At 40.8% G+C, this 15,124-nt stretch overlaps 2 protein-coding genes across 5 annotated transcripts; one reads left to right on the top strand and one right to left on the bottom strand.

Moving 5' to 3' along the window:
- Nucleotides 1–6,106: 6,106 nt before the first annotated feature.
- On the top strand, nucleotides 6,107–9,539 carry LOC145441295 (protein SPMIP7-like). Of its 2 annotated transcripts, XM_080319119.1 has the most exons (10): nucleotides 6,109–6,367; nucleotides 6,432–6,598; nucleotides 6,655–6,808; nucleotides 6,875–7,047; nucleotides 7,494–7,638; nucleotides 7,927–7,994; nucleotides 8,052–8,093; nucleotides 8,201–8,308; nucleotides 8,849–8,956; nucleotides 9,016–9,539. In XM_080319119.1, exons 1-10 carry the CDS (start codon nucleotides 6,197–6,199, stop codon nucleotides 9,134–9,136), a joined length of 1,257 nt encoding a protein of 418 aa, XP_080175245.1. In that variant the 5' UTR covers nucleotides 6,109–6,196; the 3' UTR covers nucleotides 9,137–9,539. The 2 variants fall into 2 exon arrangements, with proteins under 2 accessions (XP_080175246.1, XP_080175245.1); XM_080319120.1 differs by lacking the exon at nucleotides 9,016–9,539 and having other exon boundaries at nucleotides 6,107–6,367; nucleotides 8,201–8,348; nucleotides 8,392–8,918.
- A 198-nt stretch (nucleotides 9,540–9,737) lies between these two features.
- On the bottom strand, nucleotides 9,738–13,144 carry LOC145441294 (uncharacterized). Of its 3 annotated transcripts, none has more exons than XM_080319118.1 (3): nucleotides 10,875–13,144; nucleotides 10,237–10,301; nucleotides 9,738–10,169 (listed from the first exon to the last, which is right to left on the bottom strand). In XM_080319118.1, the coding sequence occupies exon 1, from the start codon at nucleotides 12,771–12,773 to the stop codon at nucleotides 11,292–11,294; it is 1,482 nt and encodes a 493-aa protein (XP_080175244.1). In that variant the 5' UTR covers nucleotides 12,774–13,144; the 3' UTR covers nucleotides 9,738–10,169; nucleotides 10,237–10,301; nucleotides 10,875–11,291. The 3 variants fall into 3 exon arrangements, with proteins under 3 accessions (XP_080175244.1, XP_080175243.1, XP_080175242.1); XM_080319117.1 differs by having other exon boundaries at nucleotides 9,738–10,301; nucleotides 10,875–11,008; nucleotides 11,276–13,144; XM_080319116.1 differs by having other exon boundaries at nucleotides 9,738–10,301.
- Nucleotides 13,145–15,124: the final 1,980 nt, after the last annotated feature.

Here is a 15,124-nt window from a genome sequence, read left to right as displayed (position 1 = left end):
ACTCGATAGTACGAATCATCGCCGCGTCCATAAGAATACCGATATATCATTGTCGTACTCGCCGTAATTTGGAATATACACATTACCTAAGGACCAATCACATGACTATTTACTTGATACATATTCAACACGAAGTACAACATACCAACAACGAAGCCGCGTGCGAGCTATCCCTATGCTGAAAAGGGTTACCGTTCGACCACAAGACACAATAGCCGCATGCCACCGCCGCCATAAGACAAAAGAGCTGCTTGCCACCCCCAGTTTTCCAGCCGTATGCGAGCGATTCCTATACTGAAAAGAGTTACCGTGTGAGAGGGGCCATAAGACGCAATAGCCGCGTGCGAGCGGGCCCATAAGACATAAGGAGCCGCGTGCCAACACGAGTTTCCCAGCCGCGTGCGAGCGGGCCCATAAGAAACAATGGCCGCATGCGACCGATCTAGATAACTACTCACGCTTGAGAATTCATGATAAGATTTGTCCGACTGTCTTTTTCTGGAAAACATGGTCGAAGACCGTTGGGATGAACTAGTGTAGGGGTGTGAAACGAGCGAGTTCAGGCCTATGAGACTCATTCATTTCGAGACCAACCCCTTTCTGCGTGGGGGCACATGAAGACGTCAAGATTTGGCAAACAAACCGCTGATAAAATGCGGTGTCAAAAACATAAGCGGCGACAAAACCTCGGTCTAAAAATTACCGATGTTGGATGGCCAAACCTTTCGAGATATGTTCCGTTGTCTGCACGGAATAGTCCCGTTCTTGCAATCTGAGTAGACAGTAGTACAACTGCGTTACGCAGAGGAATTTAATTCGCCCTAATTTGAAACCGCGTGCGTCAGACATGTTTTGTAGAGCTGTGTTGGGTAGAATTGTGGTTTGCGCGTTCTGTATGTCCTACATGAGCGCGAAGCGCGACAAAAATTCTGGGCTTTACTCAACTTTTAGGAAAATTAGATGTTGATACTCCGTGAAAACAGCCCCCAAATTACTCAGGCTATCTTCCTGATGGGAGGATTAAACTACTTCTACTTGACAAACTGAAAATATTGAAATGTCAGTAAGTAGATCACAAAATAATACGAAGTAGAAGTAGTGAAAATCAGATATACTTGAGTAAGTACTAGAAGTAGAGCAAGTCTACTTGAGTACTTCGAAAAAGTAGAAGTACTTCGTTGCTGACCACCTCTGTCAGGCACTGATCCACCTAGAATCCGCCCTCGAAGTCTGAAATATCGGCTTTATCCGAACAATCGCAGAGCCGCAACGGGTCATTATTTTGCGGTTATCCGATTGTTCTACTTACTTGTGAGTGTGCCGTGAGCGTTATATAATTTTTCTAGTGTGCCTGCAAGAGCATAGCAGTTTACAACGTAGCTACGTTATAAATTGCTACACCGCATGTCTCCTATTTTACATGTTCTTGTTTATATTATAATCTGAAGGTTAAAGGTCAACTGCATGTTCGAAAAGACTTTTGCTTATTTCGTAGATTATGTGGTTAGGAATAAGAAAAAAATAATGAAAATGAAAATTACGTGATAGTTTTCAAGTAATTTGAATTACAAATCGAAATTCCGAAAAACGGACCCGAAATCATCCAGCCGTGAAATGACGTCAAGTAGTTGACACAACAAAAATCCTTGTTATTCCTGTTGGCTGTTAGGTGGGATTCGTTGCTTAGATTTGCTGTGGATTTAAGTCATTGAGTGAGATCATGAAGGCTGTGAAGGAGGTGATTCATAGAGTCAGATGTTATGTCGCGTATGGTTGCTCCAATACGCAATATGCCGTGCCTACAATGTCTTTACATCGCTGCCAAAATCCATCCGTATACCGTCAGGCAACCGGACGCCGCTAAGACCAAAAGTGCGGACTTATAGACAACCAAAGGCAGAGACATTTTCAATGACGTACCCGAGATACGCAACGCGCAATAAAGTTGACTACTGACCACGGAAACTCTCACACGTAGTGCCGACGTACTGCAGTAGTGCCGTTCATACTTTATTTTCATGCACCAGTGAAATTGTGGTAATGGCAGAGGAACGCACTTCTAAAGCTATGCAAAGTGTCCAAAATCGGTAAGTGAAAATGTACTGTGTTAGCTAGTATTGTAAGAGTGTAACTAACCGTTTATAGTAGTATTGACTGTGGTACGGTAGTCATCAAAGTAGTTATTGTTTACACTCATGTGCATGTGCAATAGGGTTGTCCAAAATTTGGAAAATCTTAAAAATACCCCGTGATTGTGTCTCATTCCATAGATTATTGATAAAAAATAACAATGAGCCCAAAAGAAGCTCACGGGAAAGCCGTTAAGATTTCGGCCAAAGCGTTTTAAAGTAGCTGCCCAAGAATGGGCGTGCCACCGACCTTAGAACGGCGAGAAGACTAGTAATCAAATAACCACGGCTCCTGATTGGCTAATTGGCTATGCTTCAATGATCACCACAGCAACAACTTGCTGATTATGTGCTCAAGGAGTCTGCTACCGGTGGGGATTCTGAAATCGCGTTGTTGGTAGGTTGGCAGATGATGATTTAAGATTAATTCAGGACATGTTAAGGTACGAAATACATGATGAACAATCAACAGCTGCTTCACATAAACTTCTACAGCATGACTGCTTTGCTGTGAAGGAAACGGCTGTAGCCTACATGCCGTGTTTTCATTGAGGGAAAGCAAAGACGCTTATGCAAGTAGTGAACGAATTCCCCGTTTCAGAAGGGATCCATCATCAGTGAATACAAATATAAAGCTTGACCATGACACTATACTTTGTGTGAGCTTATTGGACTCAAGTTGTAGTATATAGTTGATATTTTGAATGCTCTAGGGATTGACTGAATCAGCCGGTTGTGCTTGGCAGTTATACTTACAGCAAATTGAATTCACATGTAAGTGTTGTCAAAGTCCTTAATGATGCTGCAGAAAAGAGGTGTAAAGTAAGCACAATGCTGGATATCATGTCCAAACTATGCTGGATACTATGCAGTATAGTCTGTGATTATCTTTACACCTATTTTCTGCGGGATCAATAGGGACTTTGACATACCACATTTGGCATAGCCTGTGCGAGTGTGCGTTATCATTAGGGACTTTAGCAACACTTACAAGTGAATTCAATTTACTGTAAGCATCTGATGAGCGCCAAGCATAACCCGCTGATTCAGCCGATTCCAATATCATTCAAAACGTCACCTATATATTACAGCTTGAGCCTAATAAGATCACACAAATTACGGTATCGTGTCATTGATAAGCTTTATATTTGTGTTCACTGATGATGGATCCTTTCCAAACGGGGAATTCGTTTACCGCTTGCATAAGCGCCTTTGCTTTCCCTCGGTGAAAACACGGCATGTAGGCTACAGCCGTTTCCTTCACAGCAAAGCAGTCATGCTGTAGAAGTTTTTGTGAAGCAGCTGTTGATTGTTCATAATGTATTTCGTACCTTAACATGTCCTAAATTAATCTTAAATCATCATCTGCCAACCTACCAACAACGGGATTTCAGAATCCCCACCGGTAGCAGACTCCTTGAGCACATAATCAGCAAGTTGTTGCTGTGGTGATCATTGAAGCATAGCCAATTAGCCAATCAGGAGCCGTGGTTATTTGATTACTAGTCTTCTCGCCGTTCTATGGTCGGTGGCACGCCCATTCTTGGGCAGCTACTTTAAAACGATTTGGTCGAAATCTTAACGGCGTTCCCGTGAGCTTCTTTTGGGCTCATTGTTATTTTTTATCAATAATCTATGGAATGAGACACAATCACGGGGTATTTTTAAGATTTTCCAAATTTTGGACAACCCTAATGTGCAATCATCATCATCTTCATCATTGGTTTATAAGCAATTTCATCAGTTCAATACACCACAAAAAATGCGATACAATGAAAAGACAGGAAGATGTCTAAGCGACAAGGAGTAGTCTATGGAATCTGACACCCACCTTGGCCTAGGCGATGTAAAGAGGAGGCATGCACACTGAATGAAAGTAAAGAAGATAGTATAGAAAAAGAAAGCGACAAGAACTAGGGCGGCATGTCATGGGAAGCGAGATCGATAGATCAGTCGTGGTCTGGTAATCTTGAAGATGGACTGTATATAGGCAAATAACTGAAATAAGTATGCCTTGAAAAACTTTGAGTAGAAGTGTACGTAGTCTGAAATATAGCCACTTGAAAATCAATCAAGAAAAAAGATGTATAAAGGCATTAGTAAATAGGAGTCTGTAACCTGCTGACTTCATGATCTATAATGGTTATGTCGCAGACCTCATTTTAATGGAAGAGTTCTATTACTTTTGAAAATAAACTTCTGTTTGTGTACATGTGTAGTCATATAATCATATTAGTTACTTAAGTTACTGAATGAAGACTGTCAGATATCAGTGACTAAATCTCTCAAGATATCGACAGCTCAGTAAAAGATGAAAACGTATCACTATCACCATAGCAGTCTAAAAGTTAGGTAGGATGCAGTTGGCAATCCTTCATTTTTATGATACTTCGGAACAGCATTTGGTATACTGCCCTTGATTCGACTTTATTATAAAACTCTGCAATGTTTTTACACATGCTTTAGATACCTGCAATGAAGAAGTTGACGCATGTATTCAAGCAAGACCAGATACGGCGGAGTCGACCAAGTTTATTGCGATGGCTTCCTCATTCAACTAGCGGCATCGTGAAAATTAGTTGAAGCCATTGCTGGACAAAAGAAGCTATTGTTGGACACAAAACTATATTTCTCTCCCTGACACAGTAGTACTGTTGATGGATTGGCTATGTTGCATTTATTATTTTCAATACAATTATTCCTTAGCGAAGCATTGCAAAATTGAAATCCGTTGAAAATACTAAATGTGAATTTTGATCGGATGTACAGACAGGATTTCTCGTTGGTTTGTGTTGCAGAATCCCAATGGCCAGCAAACGAAACTTCCGTATACAGTTTTTCTCAGCTTCCTGAAAAGCATAATTGTTGTGTTACTGACGGGTAATTACTTGGCACCCGACTCAACGTTTCATGTGAATGAGACTCATTTGCTCATGCATCGAGCTAGATGGTATAATTATATGACAATATTCCTGTTGACATCTATAGTGAGACATCTCTCTGATTGAGCTACTGATTGAAATCATGGTAATGCTGTGATGCACTAATAATTCGTTAGTTGCTATCCCACTAATAGTTTGCATAAGTTGGCAATAACCGCCATCCTCTATCCTGTAATTGATAATACCAAGATTAATAACTGAAAAGAGGTAGGGTACTTCACCAAATTACACATACCGGTGTATTTCATTTGGTATAGACAAGCGGCTTCAGCTGAACAAGCTAGGCTGATCATATACTATATATTACTAACCTCCTTAGGTTATTCATCAATAATCATACTCAAACGACCCCTCGTTTTCGGAGCAGCAAGGAGTTCCACTGATACGGGATTGAGCTCATCAACACTTGATACGTGTTCACTGTTCAGTTTAAACATTACTTTCGTAAGCAAGGGCAAAAAGCATACTTACATTCGTCATCTGAGTAATCGCACTCACTTGGTGAATCCATTACAAGCGAAACCTCCGCGATAACTAACTAATGTAATCGCCCTGCTACTGCAGAAGCACCAGCACCAGCCCTATAGCATACATCCGCAGCGGCCAGAAGAGATGTCAACTACATGACGTCACAATGAACATTTCGCTTTTTCTGTAAACATACCAATATTGGGACTTTCAGTCCAAATTACGGCAATTTCCGATTAGTTTGAAATACGGAAAGTCGGCAATTTCGGTATGAAAAAAAATTCTGAACATGATTAGGCGAAGTTGTCTATAAGATGCAGTTGACCTTTAATGCGCGCGGGTGTTTGGTGGATTGTCGCTGATAGTTGTTCACATTGCTGAACATATCAGGAATATGATACTATCCAATGAAGGTTTTGATTAGTGCCTGATTATCGGACTCTTTCGTATTTATATCAGATATAATCATGTGTTGTCTCGCAACACGGCTTTTGTAAGAAACCATCTCGGGTTTCACCCGCTCCTGTGAAAATCGTTGAAGCGGAAAACTTGTCATGGGAACGCCACCGAAGCTGTCGGTAATATGTTGACATTCGCGATTACCACGAATGCAACTATACCTGCTGTAGAAGGGGGATTATCGACGTGTTTGCAAAGATGGCGGAAACTGCACTTCACTCTCATCCCCCTATGTCGACGATTCTGAAGTCTGACGAGAATGCTCGTGGTAATTTTATGGAATTGATGGAATTTCATCGCACTTTGAGGCATACCAAATTTCCGAGTATCAAAGGCCCGGAAGGGCATTACGATTTTCCAAGCTTTCAGGTTCGATAGTCAAAATTTTCGCTTTACATCATGCAGTGTTGCTAAAAATCGTAAACCATTACAGGCGAGATATCGCGACAGCCCAGCATTCATCAAATGGAACAAGCATGCACTTGCACCTCACCATGGCTATTCTCTTGCTCCACATCGTGACAATCATCCTATCATTGATCCAGCATCAGGATTTGTCAGCGCTGGCGCAGATAGAGACTTGGAGACAAATGTCGCAAAGTAAGCTCAACAATCGCAGCTGTTACCGATTCTTTGCTTATTTAGGCCTGTTTCAGGATACCATCCATGGTACAGGTCAGTGATAAAGTGCAGCATGGCACACCATCCACAAAACCACCCGACAGTGGAAGACCTCAAACACCACCTAAAGACCCATTATTCGAAGAACTTACACCCCAAGACAGAGAGGGAACATGGAGCGCCAGAAAGGTTTGTATGAGATGTGAAACTGGCTACTCCAATGTCTGTAGACATTTACATTAAATGTATTGACAGGTGTCAGATATCAAATTGAGATCAGAATGCGGAGGATGGACAAGTGATTCCAAAGTGATTCCACAACCCAGTAAAGAACGCAACAACCTGGCGATCGGAACGTTCAATTTCTCAGATCAAAGTTGGAAGGATAAGGCGGCACGGAAATTCATGTTCACCAGTGAAACTCAGAAGTATGTCAGTATTACTTTTGTCGGAGTGAATTGTACAATAGGCTATACTATACACCTCTACAATTGACTAAACCGTCAAATGCTGGGCTGTTGATGGTCGTGCACTTGGTATATTTTGTGACTTAAGATTGCAAAGTAGATATCTCAATTGCAGCACCTGCAGGCTCAACAACATAATTCCTATTCGGACACTTTGCTGGCCCTGTTTTCTAGTTCTTCTTGAAAGCAGTTTTGATTCAAATATGAAATACATACTTTACTTCACACTAATTTATACTTCTATCTCCGGAACACCAGTACATCCGGACTGAACTGCTTGCAACTTGAAATGCCCATCAATATAACATCGGTAAACTTGCTTCAAAAACTAGAACAAGTAGAGATTTTCGCCACCCATACTTCCATCCACTTATACAGGAAGATTCAAACCCTACTTTCAATTTCAGCTCATACGAATTTGTGAACTGGGACAGCAAGCTACCCCCAAAAATCAAACCACGACCAAGCACTATGGAGAGAATGGCGGATCCAATATCTCAAAGGTTCACAGATTGGGCAAAGCGATATCGACCGGTGACAGAACAGTGCCAGGTACTCCTATCAGCATATTTTTCAGTATATTCAAAGGTGAAACATGCAGGACTACATTTCATAACTATTAACAAGGCAGCTGATGCTCGGTTAGCAATATGATATGCAGGGTTTCTAGAGTCATTCTTAGTCTTATCATCACCTACTCCTTTTTTCATTAACACTTTGAAACGTTTTCATTGATTAGCCCACGAAAACATTAAGCTGCTAGATGTCACCACATTGTGTGACATGATCAAACACTTATCTTCAGAACAGATTATGCACTGTCATATTTTATTTTAACAGCGAATAGGGAGGTCATGGGATTGGTTCCAAGCACGCAACAGTTATTTACGCACTAAAGATGTCGACTAGTAAGTAACTCTTGTCAAGGCTTGGAACAGATATCACCTATTGCATTTGTTTTGCAGCACAAGCCATTACAGAAAGAGTGATCATATCCCCAACTATGGGTGAGTAGATGAGCAGATCCATATTATCGGTTAAAGTTGATAATATCAGGCATCTCAAAATTATTTTCACGAGCCAGCATTATTATAAATACAAATTTGTATCATAGAGGAAGTATTGGCGCTGATAATTTTGAAGACAAAGACAACCCTGAGGAGGAATACCGTCCTTTTACACGATTGAGAACGCCCCAACCTTGGTACACGGAAACAGCAAGGTTTGTGATACAACATCCAAAAACATACACGCTACGAACAGTTAGGATCAAGTCAAACATTTCGAGTCACTGAAAAATTTGAGCCAAGTGAACTCAAATTTCCTGCTTTCGAGTCACCGGATATTTTCATCTTGATTTATTATGCAGATGCAACCTATTTCTGAAACGTGTAACAGTAATGGAATATAGGAATTGAAGGATTGGTATTGATGATGTGGTCACTTCTATTGCAGCTGAGGCATCCAGAATGCTTTGCAAAGTAGAAGACTTCATGACTTGAAAAGAAATTTGTCTCCTAAGTAATGAAGTTTGTCTGTAATTCCACAATCCACATATTCCATACGGACAAGTCGAACCAGTTAGGACAATGACCAAGTTATTCAGTTAAGCGTTGACTCGAGTCATCGAAACGCTGCACTACTTACTTAGGTTGTCACGATTTCAGACTACTTCTACTTGAGTACTAGTCATTACTGCCTCTTACCATGTCTTGAATATATGGGTTACCTCTTCTAATAAATCAATTACATACACTGTTAGACGACCAAACATTCCCGGATACGCCGGCAGCACTCATTGGGTTGGAGTTCACCCTGCGCATAGTCAGTATCCAGCACCGGAACCTCCGTCAACAGCATACGTGCACAGGTAATTATTTTTACTGTGATCTGACTTCAATGTCAAAGATCCGGTGGTATGTTTTATAGGCCTCTACCGACACCCGCTAATCCTTCACCTTGGGCCAAGAAAGGGCCAATGTCAAGAATGGTCACAACTGTTCCTCCGAAAAATCCGTTCAATTTAATCGAAGATATCCCGGTGATGTGAAGTCGGCTGGTTGTTTTCAACCGTGAACGGAACGCATCTATGAAAATCTGTTCCGATACGTACTCAAATGCATATCTGCAAGATGATTGAATTTTCCGTTCTGTTTTATCTTATAAGTCTGCTCGTTACGGATAATGTTTTTACATGTTTGAGCTTGCAGGGAATTTTTAGAAATATTTCTTTCTGGCATTATTGTGGTGTGTTGCTAGTGAAGTGATGGCTCATTAATAGACATTGTTTCCTAGAAGCTATTAAGTTCGAAGAAGCCAATTGGAAGTTCATGACATTTGATTTGTATGCCGAGAGAAATTATACGTTAGCTTTGCTATCATTATGTTGCATTGCATCATTGTTTTTGAATCATCTAATCATGGATATTGAATACAATGTTCCACTTTCTAAATGTGACTTGTGTTTATTTACAGCTTTTGGCATGTCTTGGGCTGGAGCTTTTCAAGGCTTGAACGTGATAGTGCATGGAAAGTTGCACGATATTGTGTCTGCCACATCTGTCTTTAGATATGTTATAATACGAACCAGCTCATTCCAATTCCAAAACTTTTCTGAAACCCCCCTAGCTTTTACTCACATACTCATGCTATATATGGTATTGCGGCTTTAATCCATTGAAAAAGTATTTCCATTCAAGAGATTATCTTACGAAAATTGCAATGCTAGATGCATGGCCTACGGACGTAACTACAGACAAAAGCACGAGCATCCCCCTCAAAACACTGCTAAAGATGTATGACATTGTGAGATGATTGTTTCGAGTCATAATAACTATATCACATTCCTCCATTGCAAGGCAACTATTATCCTAGCTATGCCCATGATCAAAGTCAAAGCAGAGTAGTGACTGCAATTGATAGCAGTTACTTGAAACTTATCTGTGACAGATTGATGACAATGATACCCTGGATGTCTCTTCTGTCATGTGATTGATGCGCAGACTCTACATTCCATCAGGTCTATATAAGACTAGGCCTATCTTAGTACTGGCTTTCGAATTCCCCGCATGATGTGTACTCATCTGCAATAATAAGATGCATTCAGCATTGGAACAACATGACATGCAGGTAAATGTCCTCAGGCCTTACCTTTGACTGACACCTACAGATTCACAATCTTTGCTGCACTCACCAAGTGCTTGTCTTGATGTTTGCTGCAACACGTTTGTAGTACCCTAGTTATAGCCAGGGCTGGGCAAAATCGAGTATCTCAGTGATTCGATTCTGAATCACGTGTTCTGCTTCGAGTCGAGTATCACTCATTATGACGTCGTAACAGAATGTAATATGTCAAAGTTCAAATATGTACCTTTCATGCCACCACAAAGAATACGATGCTTGTTATTGTGGAATGTGACTGATACTGTTATCCATCACATTAATGATACTTTGGTATTTTTCGACCATACCGATTTCATTGCACTTTGTGACAATATTGTGGGATGATCATGACTTCAGAAATGTGTTATTTCCAGTATTGTTTGTAGTTTTGTAGTATGTTTCGCATGCTGCGATACGGTCAAACAAGGTTTCAAGGCAGTGGAAAATAGTATCGAAACTATTATACTCGTTGATGAATTAACTTTCAGTTCTGAGGAACGTATAATTTCAGTAGGCTACTCAAAAAAAATTGTCTTTTACTACTCGACTCGAATCATTATGCCCAGCCCTAGTTATAGCACTCGTACAGCAGATATGGGAATCGTTCATCTCCAACTAAATCACACCTTGTCATCAATACACGATGAAAGTCATAGTCAGTTACTTGATATTCTCTGAAAAAAAGTTGCATTGTTTGGAAATTATGGTGTACAGCACACATACCTTGTAGTGAATGTATTCTAGGGCTGCATCAGTAACTGTAACATCATACGTTAAGGAATCACACATCGATTGAAGTAACCATAAAACACTGCTAGTAAATGGGAATTGACCGAACATACTTGGAAGTGGGATTCTAAAACTCTACAACATTCACATTGTTTCATTATTCCAATTAAAAGCTAACGCCACATCCGTTTCTAGAATCCCATTTCACAAATGAAACAGACTACATAACTAAACAGTGTCATATGAAACAAGAATATCCAACATGATCACTAAGGAGTAATTCATTACAAAAGGATATCTTTAGGGTCTCCAAACTAGTCCCTGCTTTTTTCGTGTTTCTTCTTTTTCTTCGATTTTTTCATCTTTTCTTTGTCCTTCGAATTCTTTTTAGATGCTTTACGAAACTGATCTTTCGGTGATTGTACATTACTCGAACGCTTTGCATGTAGGCTTGCGTCAGACAGTGGGGATTTGTCGGATTGCCGCAGAAATGGAGAATGACTACGGGACCTTGAACGTTTGCGTCTTTTTTTACGTTTCAATCTACCAGTACGAGATCGATCACTGGAGCTTATATCGCATTCTCGGCGATTAATTTCATACGATATATCTCTTGAAGATCTGTGTCGGCTCCTACTTGTTTCGTTATGCCTAGAATAATGATGTATATGAGAATTGGGTATATTAAATACATGAAGATAATTGCATTGACCACCCCTGACACATTTACCGCCTCTGTTATCGATTCCGCAAATAGTTTCCGCCCAAGAAGAGATATTAACATACTTAGAGAGCAAAGGTTTACCGCCGTAGTAACGGCCGCACATTTTGTCCAGACAGCGTTTAGCATCATCTTTTGAACGGTATTGTACGTAAACGTTACCGCGTAAATGATGGCATCTGTTCTTGCACACAAACATATTGGAGATTTCGCCGATCCCCTGAAATTCGGGCCTGGCGTCGTCATAAAATTCTTTGAATTCATCGTACAAATCTTGATCGGAATGTTCCAGCGAGAGATCGTGAGTATCGCCGGCTATTTTCAAACGATCTTCGAGGTCGAAAAGGAACGTTTTGAACATGTTCGGAAAGAGTAACGTGTCGGAATCGCTGATTTCACAGTGCTTTTTGCTGCATTGATTTCCAAATCTGCACGCGCCGGTTTTTGAAAAGAAGGAACACAAAGGCCGATTATCTTCAATATCGAGTTGTTCAAGAACATTTCTCATCGATATTTCCGGTAATCCAGTAGCAATAATAGCGTTGTCGAGTGGCTCTTTATAATTAGGAGGTGGGGACGGATTGTGCCACTTTTCGACCTCTTCATCTAGCTGTGCAAGAAGGTCATTTATTTCTCGGGTCTCATTTTTTGACCGGGTTCCACTTTCTTCAATATTCTCAACATCTAAGGCAGTTTCAGTTGATTGGCAATCGACGGAATTCAGAGGGGCGGGATTTTGGTCATGGTCTGTAGGAAGCGGTACATTTTTCAGAATTCCCGGCTTCACACACTGACTCCTCGCCTCAAAATATTTTTGACGGAGATATCGTATGACAACGGAATTTGTCAACGGTCTTCGAGGCAGATCAGATTCAATGTCTTCCGAATCAGAATCGCACGACGTGGCAGCTTGCAGGCTTGCAACTGCAAAATGATCTATTATTCTCCTTTTCTTGCGTTTGTACTTTTTCCACAGCTTTCTACGTTGTGTGTGGGATAGGCCGCACTGAAATATTGAGTCTTTGTACGACGTCTGCAATATGGCAACTGCAGCAGGTGGGAGATGAAAGTCCATTACGGATGTCAAACATTCACAATTCTTAGTGTACGATAAGATGCCGATCAAATACAATTCTGAGCCTATTATAAAAACAATGAAAAAATTACAATGTGTCGTAATCAGAGGATAAGTCCACAAGAAGATTTGTGATACAGACAGTATCAAGTGAAAAGTATCGGTGACTGAAAAATTCGTTTTCCTCCAACCAGGAAAATCTTCTTCCAAGTTCTAGATAAGTCACTCCCCTACTGGAATCTCGGTACGTTTTGCCTGATATATCAGGTGAGCAGCGATGATTCTCCAAGTTGAAGTAATTTAATAAAAAATATTTAAAAAATCAAACGTAGTGTGAGCACAGGACACCGATTCCAAACAGGAGTCACTCTACCTCAACATAGTATACTGTGGAAAGGCCTGTATGGATTCGGTGTCCTGTGCTCACACTACGTTTCATTTTTTATTATTTTTTCTCAAATTACTTCAACTTGGAAAGTCATCGCTGCTCACCTGTTATATTAGACAAAACGTACCGAGATTCCAGTAGGCCTGTATGGAATGGAATCAGTGTCCTGTGCTCGTTATGTTATATTTTTTATTAAATTACTTCAACATGAAGAATCATCGCTGCTCACATGATATACCCGATCGATATATATATCAGCCCGATGAATCAATATTATCAGGGTACCGAGATTTCAGTGGGGCCAGTAACCAGGGTGGAAAGGGAAAACTTGGGCACTTCTTCGATAGTAGGTAGACATCGAAAAGTGTTCACCATGATCACCAATGAATGTTTTCCATGAACACGAACAAAAATTTATAAACGTCAAAATGTATTGTTTTTGCGTTTGGAGTGGGTTAGGGTCAAAGTTGGGTTTAGGGTATCCCAAGATTAGGGTTGGAGTATTAGGGTGGGAGGGGGATATTAGGGTTGGGGTTAGGGGGATATTAGGGTTGTGGGAGGGGGGATATTAGGGTTGCGGGACGAGGGATATTAGGGTTGCGGGAGGGGGGATATTAGGGTTGGGGTTAGGGGGATATTAGGGTTGCAGGAGGGTGATATTAGGGTTGCGGGAGGGGGATATTAGGGTTGGGGTTAGGGGTATATTAGGGTTGTGGGAGGGGGGATATTAGGGTTGTGGGAGGGGGATGTTGGGGTTAGGGTATATTAGGGCTGTGGGAGAGGGGATTTAGGGTTGGGTGAAAGGGAGATTGGAGGTAAGTTAAACACCGGTTAGGGGTAATCTAACCCCAACGCTGAACCTAACCCACCTCCAACCCTAATATCCCCCTAACTCCAACCTAATATCTCCCTCCCGCAACCCCTTTTCTCAACGCTTAATATCCCTCTTTACCAAATCCTAATATCGCCCTTCCCATAACCTTAATTTCCCCGAAGCCTAACATCCCCTCCCAAGGCCTAATATCCCTCTTTCCCAAATCCCCCCCACCAGACCCTAATATCCGTCTCTCCAAAGACGCAAAAAAAAACAATTCATTTTGACGTTTACCGGTAAATTTTTATTCGTGTTCATGGGAAACATTTATTGGTGATCATGGTAAACGCTTTTCGATGTCTACCTACTAATGGCTACTATCGAAGAAGTGCCAAAACTTGTTGTGCTGACGTGAACGTGACTCAATCACATTACGTTTTACTCGTGTCTTATCTCTATCACGAGTATCACCTAAGGATTAAGGAACATGTCGAGCTGAGCATGAGAAAGTTAACAACTTCCCTTATATTGTCTAGTTTATTGGTTCGATTATATTCAACTAAGTTTGATGCACTTACTTATCACTTCTTCGGACCAAGGTGAATTTATCATGTGCATATAAATATAGATTAATTACCTACGTAGGTTTGTAATCTATATAATATCACTATCGAACCTCGAACGTCGTCAGCATCTGCATCAGCTGCATCACATAACAAGATTAACAACATTGAAGATATTTTCACACCATATCATGGAAAACTGAATATATCATGGAAAACTGAATTCAGTTTTATTCAGTTTTCCATGCACCATATAAAATCAGGAATATCTTCTAAAGGTTAAAGTGGCAACCCAAACGAAGGTATCACCATATTGTATTTACAAACGCGCAGTTCAGTTCAGTTCGGTTTATTACCAATATTTATCAGTCGCGATACAATGAAAAATTGCGATACAATGAAAAGATTGGAAGGTGTAGAATCGAATTGGAGTAGTCTTTGGAGTCAGACACCCACCTTAGCCCAGGGCAGACCTGGGCAAAGTGCGGCCCGCGGGCCAAATGCGGCCCGCGAAAGGTTGCTTTGAATTCAAAACATAAAACTTGCTTTTTGAATGACTAAAACCATAGGCTGTATCTGGTTATCT

This window comes from Botryllus schlosseri, chromosome 6, assembly GCF_051294905.1.
Source record: "Botryllus schlosseri isolate E-star chromosome 6, Bs_hap1, whole genome shotgun sequence".
Taxonomy (NCBI): domain Eukaryota; kingdom Metazoa; phylum Chordata; class Ascidiacea; order Stolidobranchia; family Styelidae; genus Botryllus; species Botryllus schlosseri.
Note: the sequence above shows the minus strand (reverse complement) of the source record. Positions and strands in the feature narration are given on the sequence as shown.

Coding starts and splice junctions, on each gene's coding strand:
- LOC145441295 (XM_080319119.1), top strand. CDS start 6,197: ATGGCGGAAACTGCACTTCACTCTCATCCCCCTATGTCGACGATTCTG. Junction 6,809..6,874: donor GAACATGGAGCGCCAGAAAG/GTTTGTATGAGA, acceptor ATGTATTGACAG/GTGTCAGATATCAAATTGAG. Junction 7,995..8,051: donor CGCACTAAAGATGTCGACTA/GTAAGTAACTCT, acceptor TTTGTTTTGCAG/CACAAGCCATTACAGAAAGA.
- LOC145441294 (XM_080319116.1), bottom strand. CDS start 12,773: ATGGACTTTCATCTCCCACCTGCTGCAGTTGCCATATTGCAGACGTCG.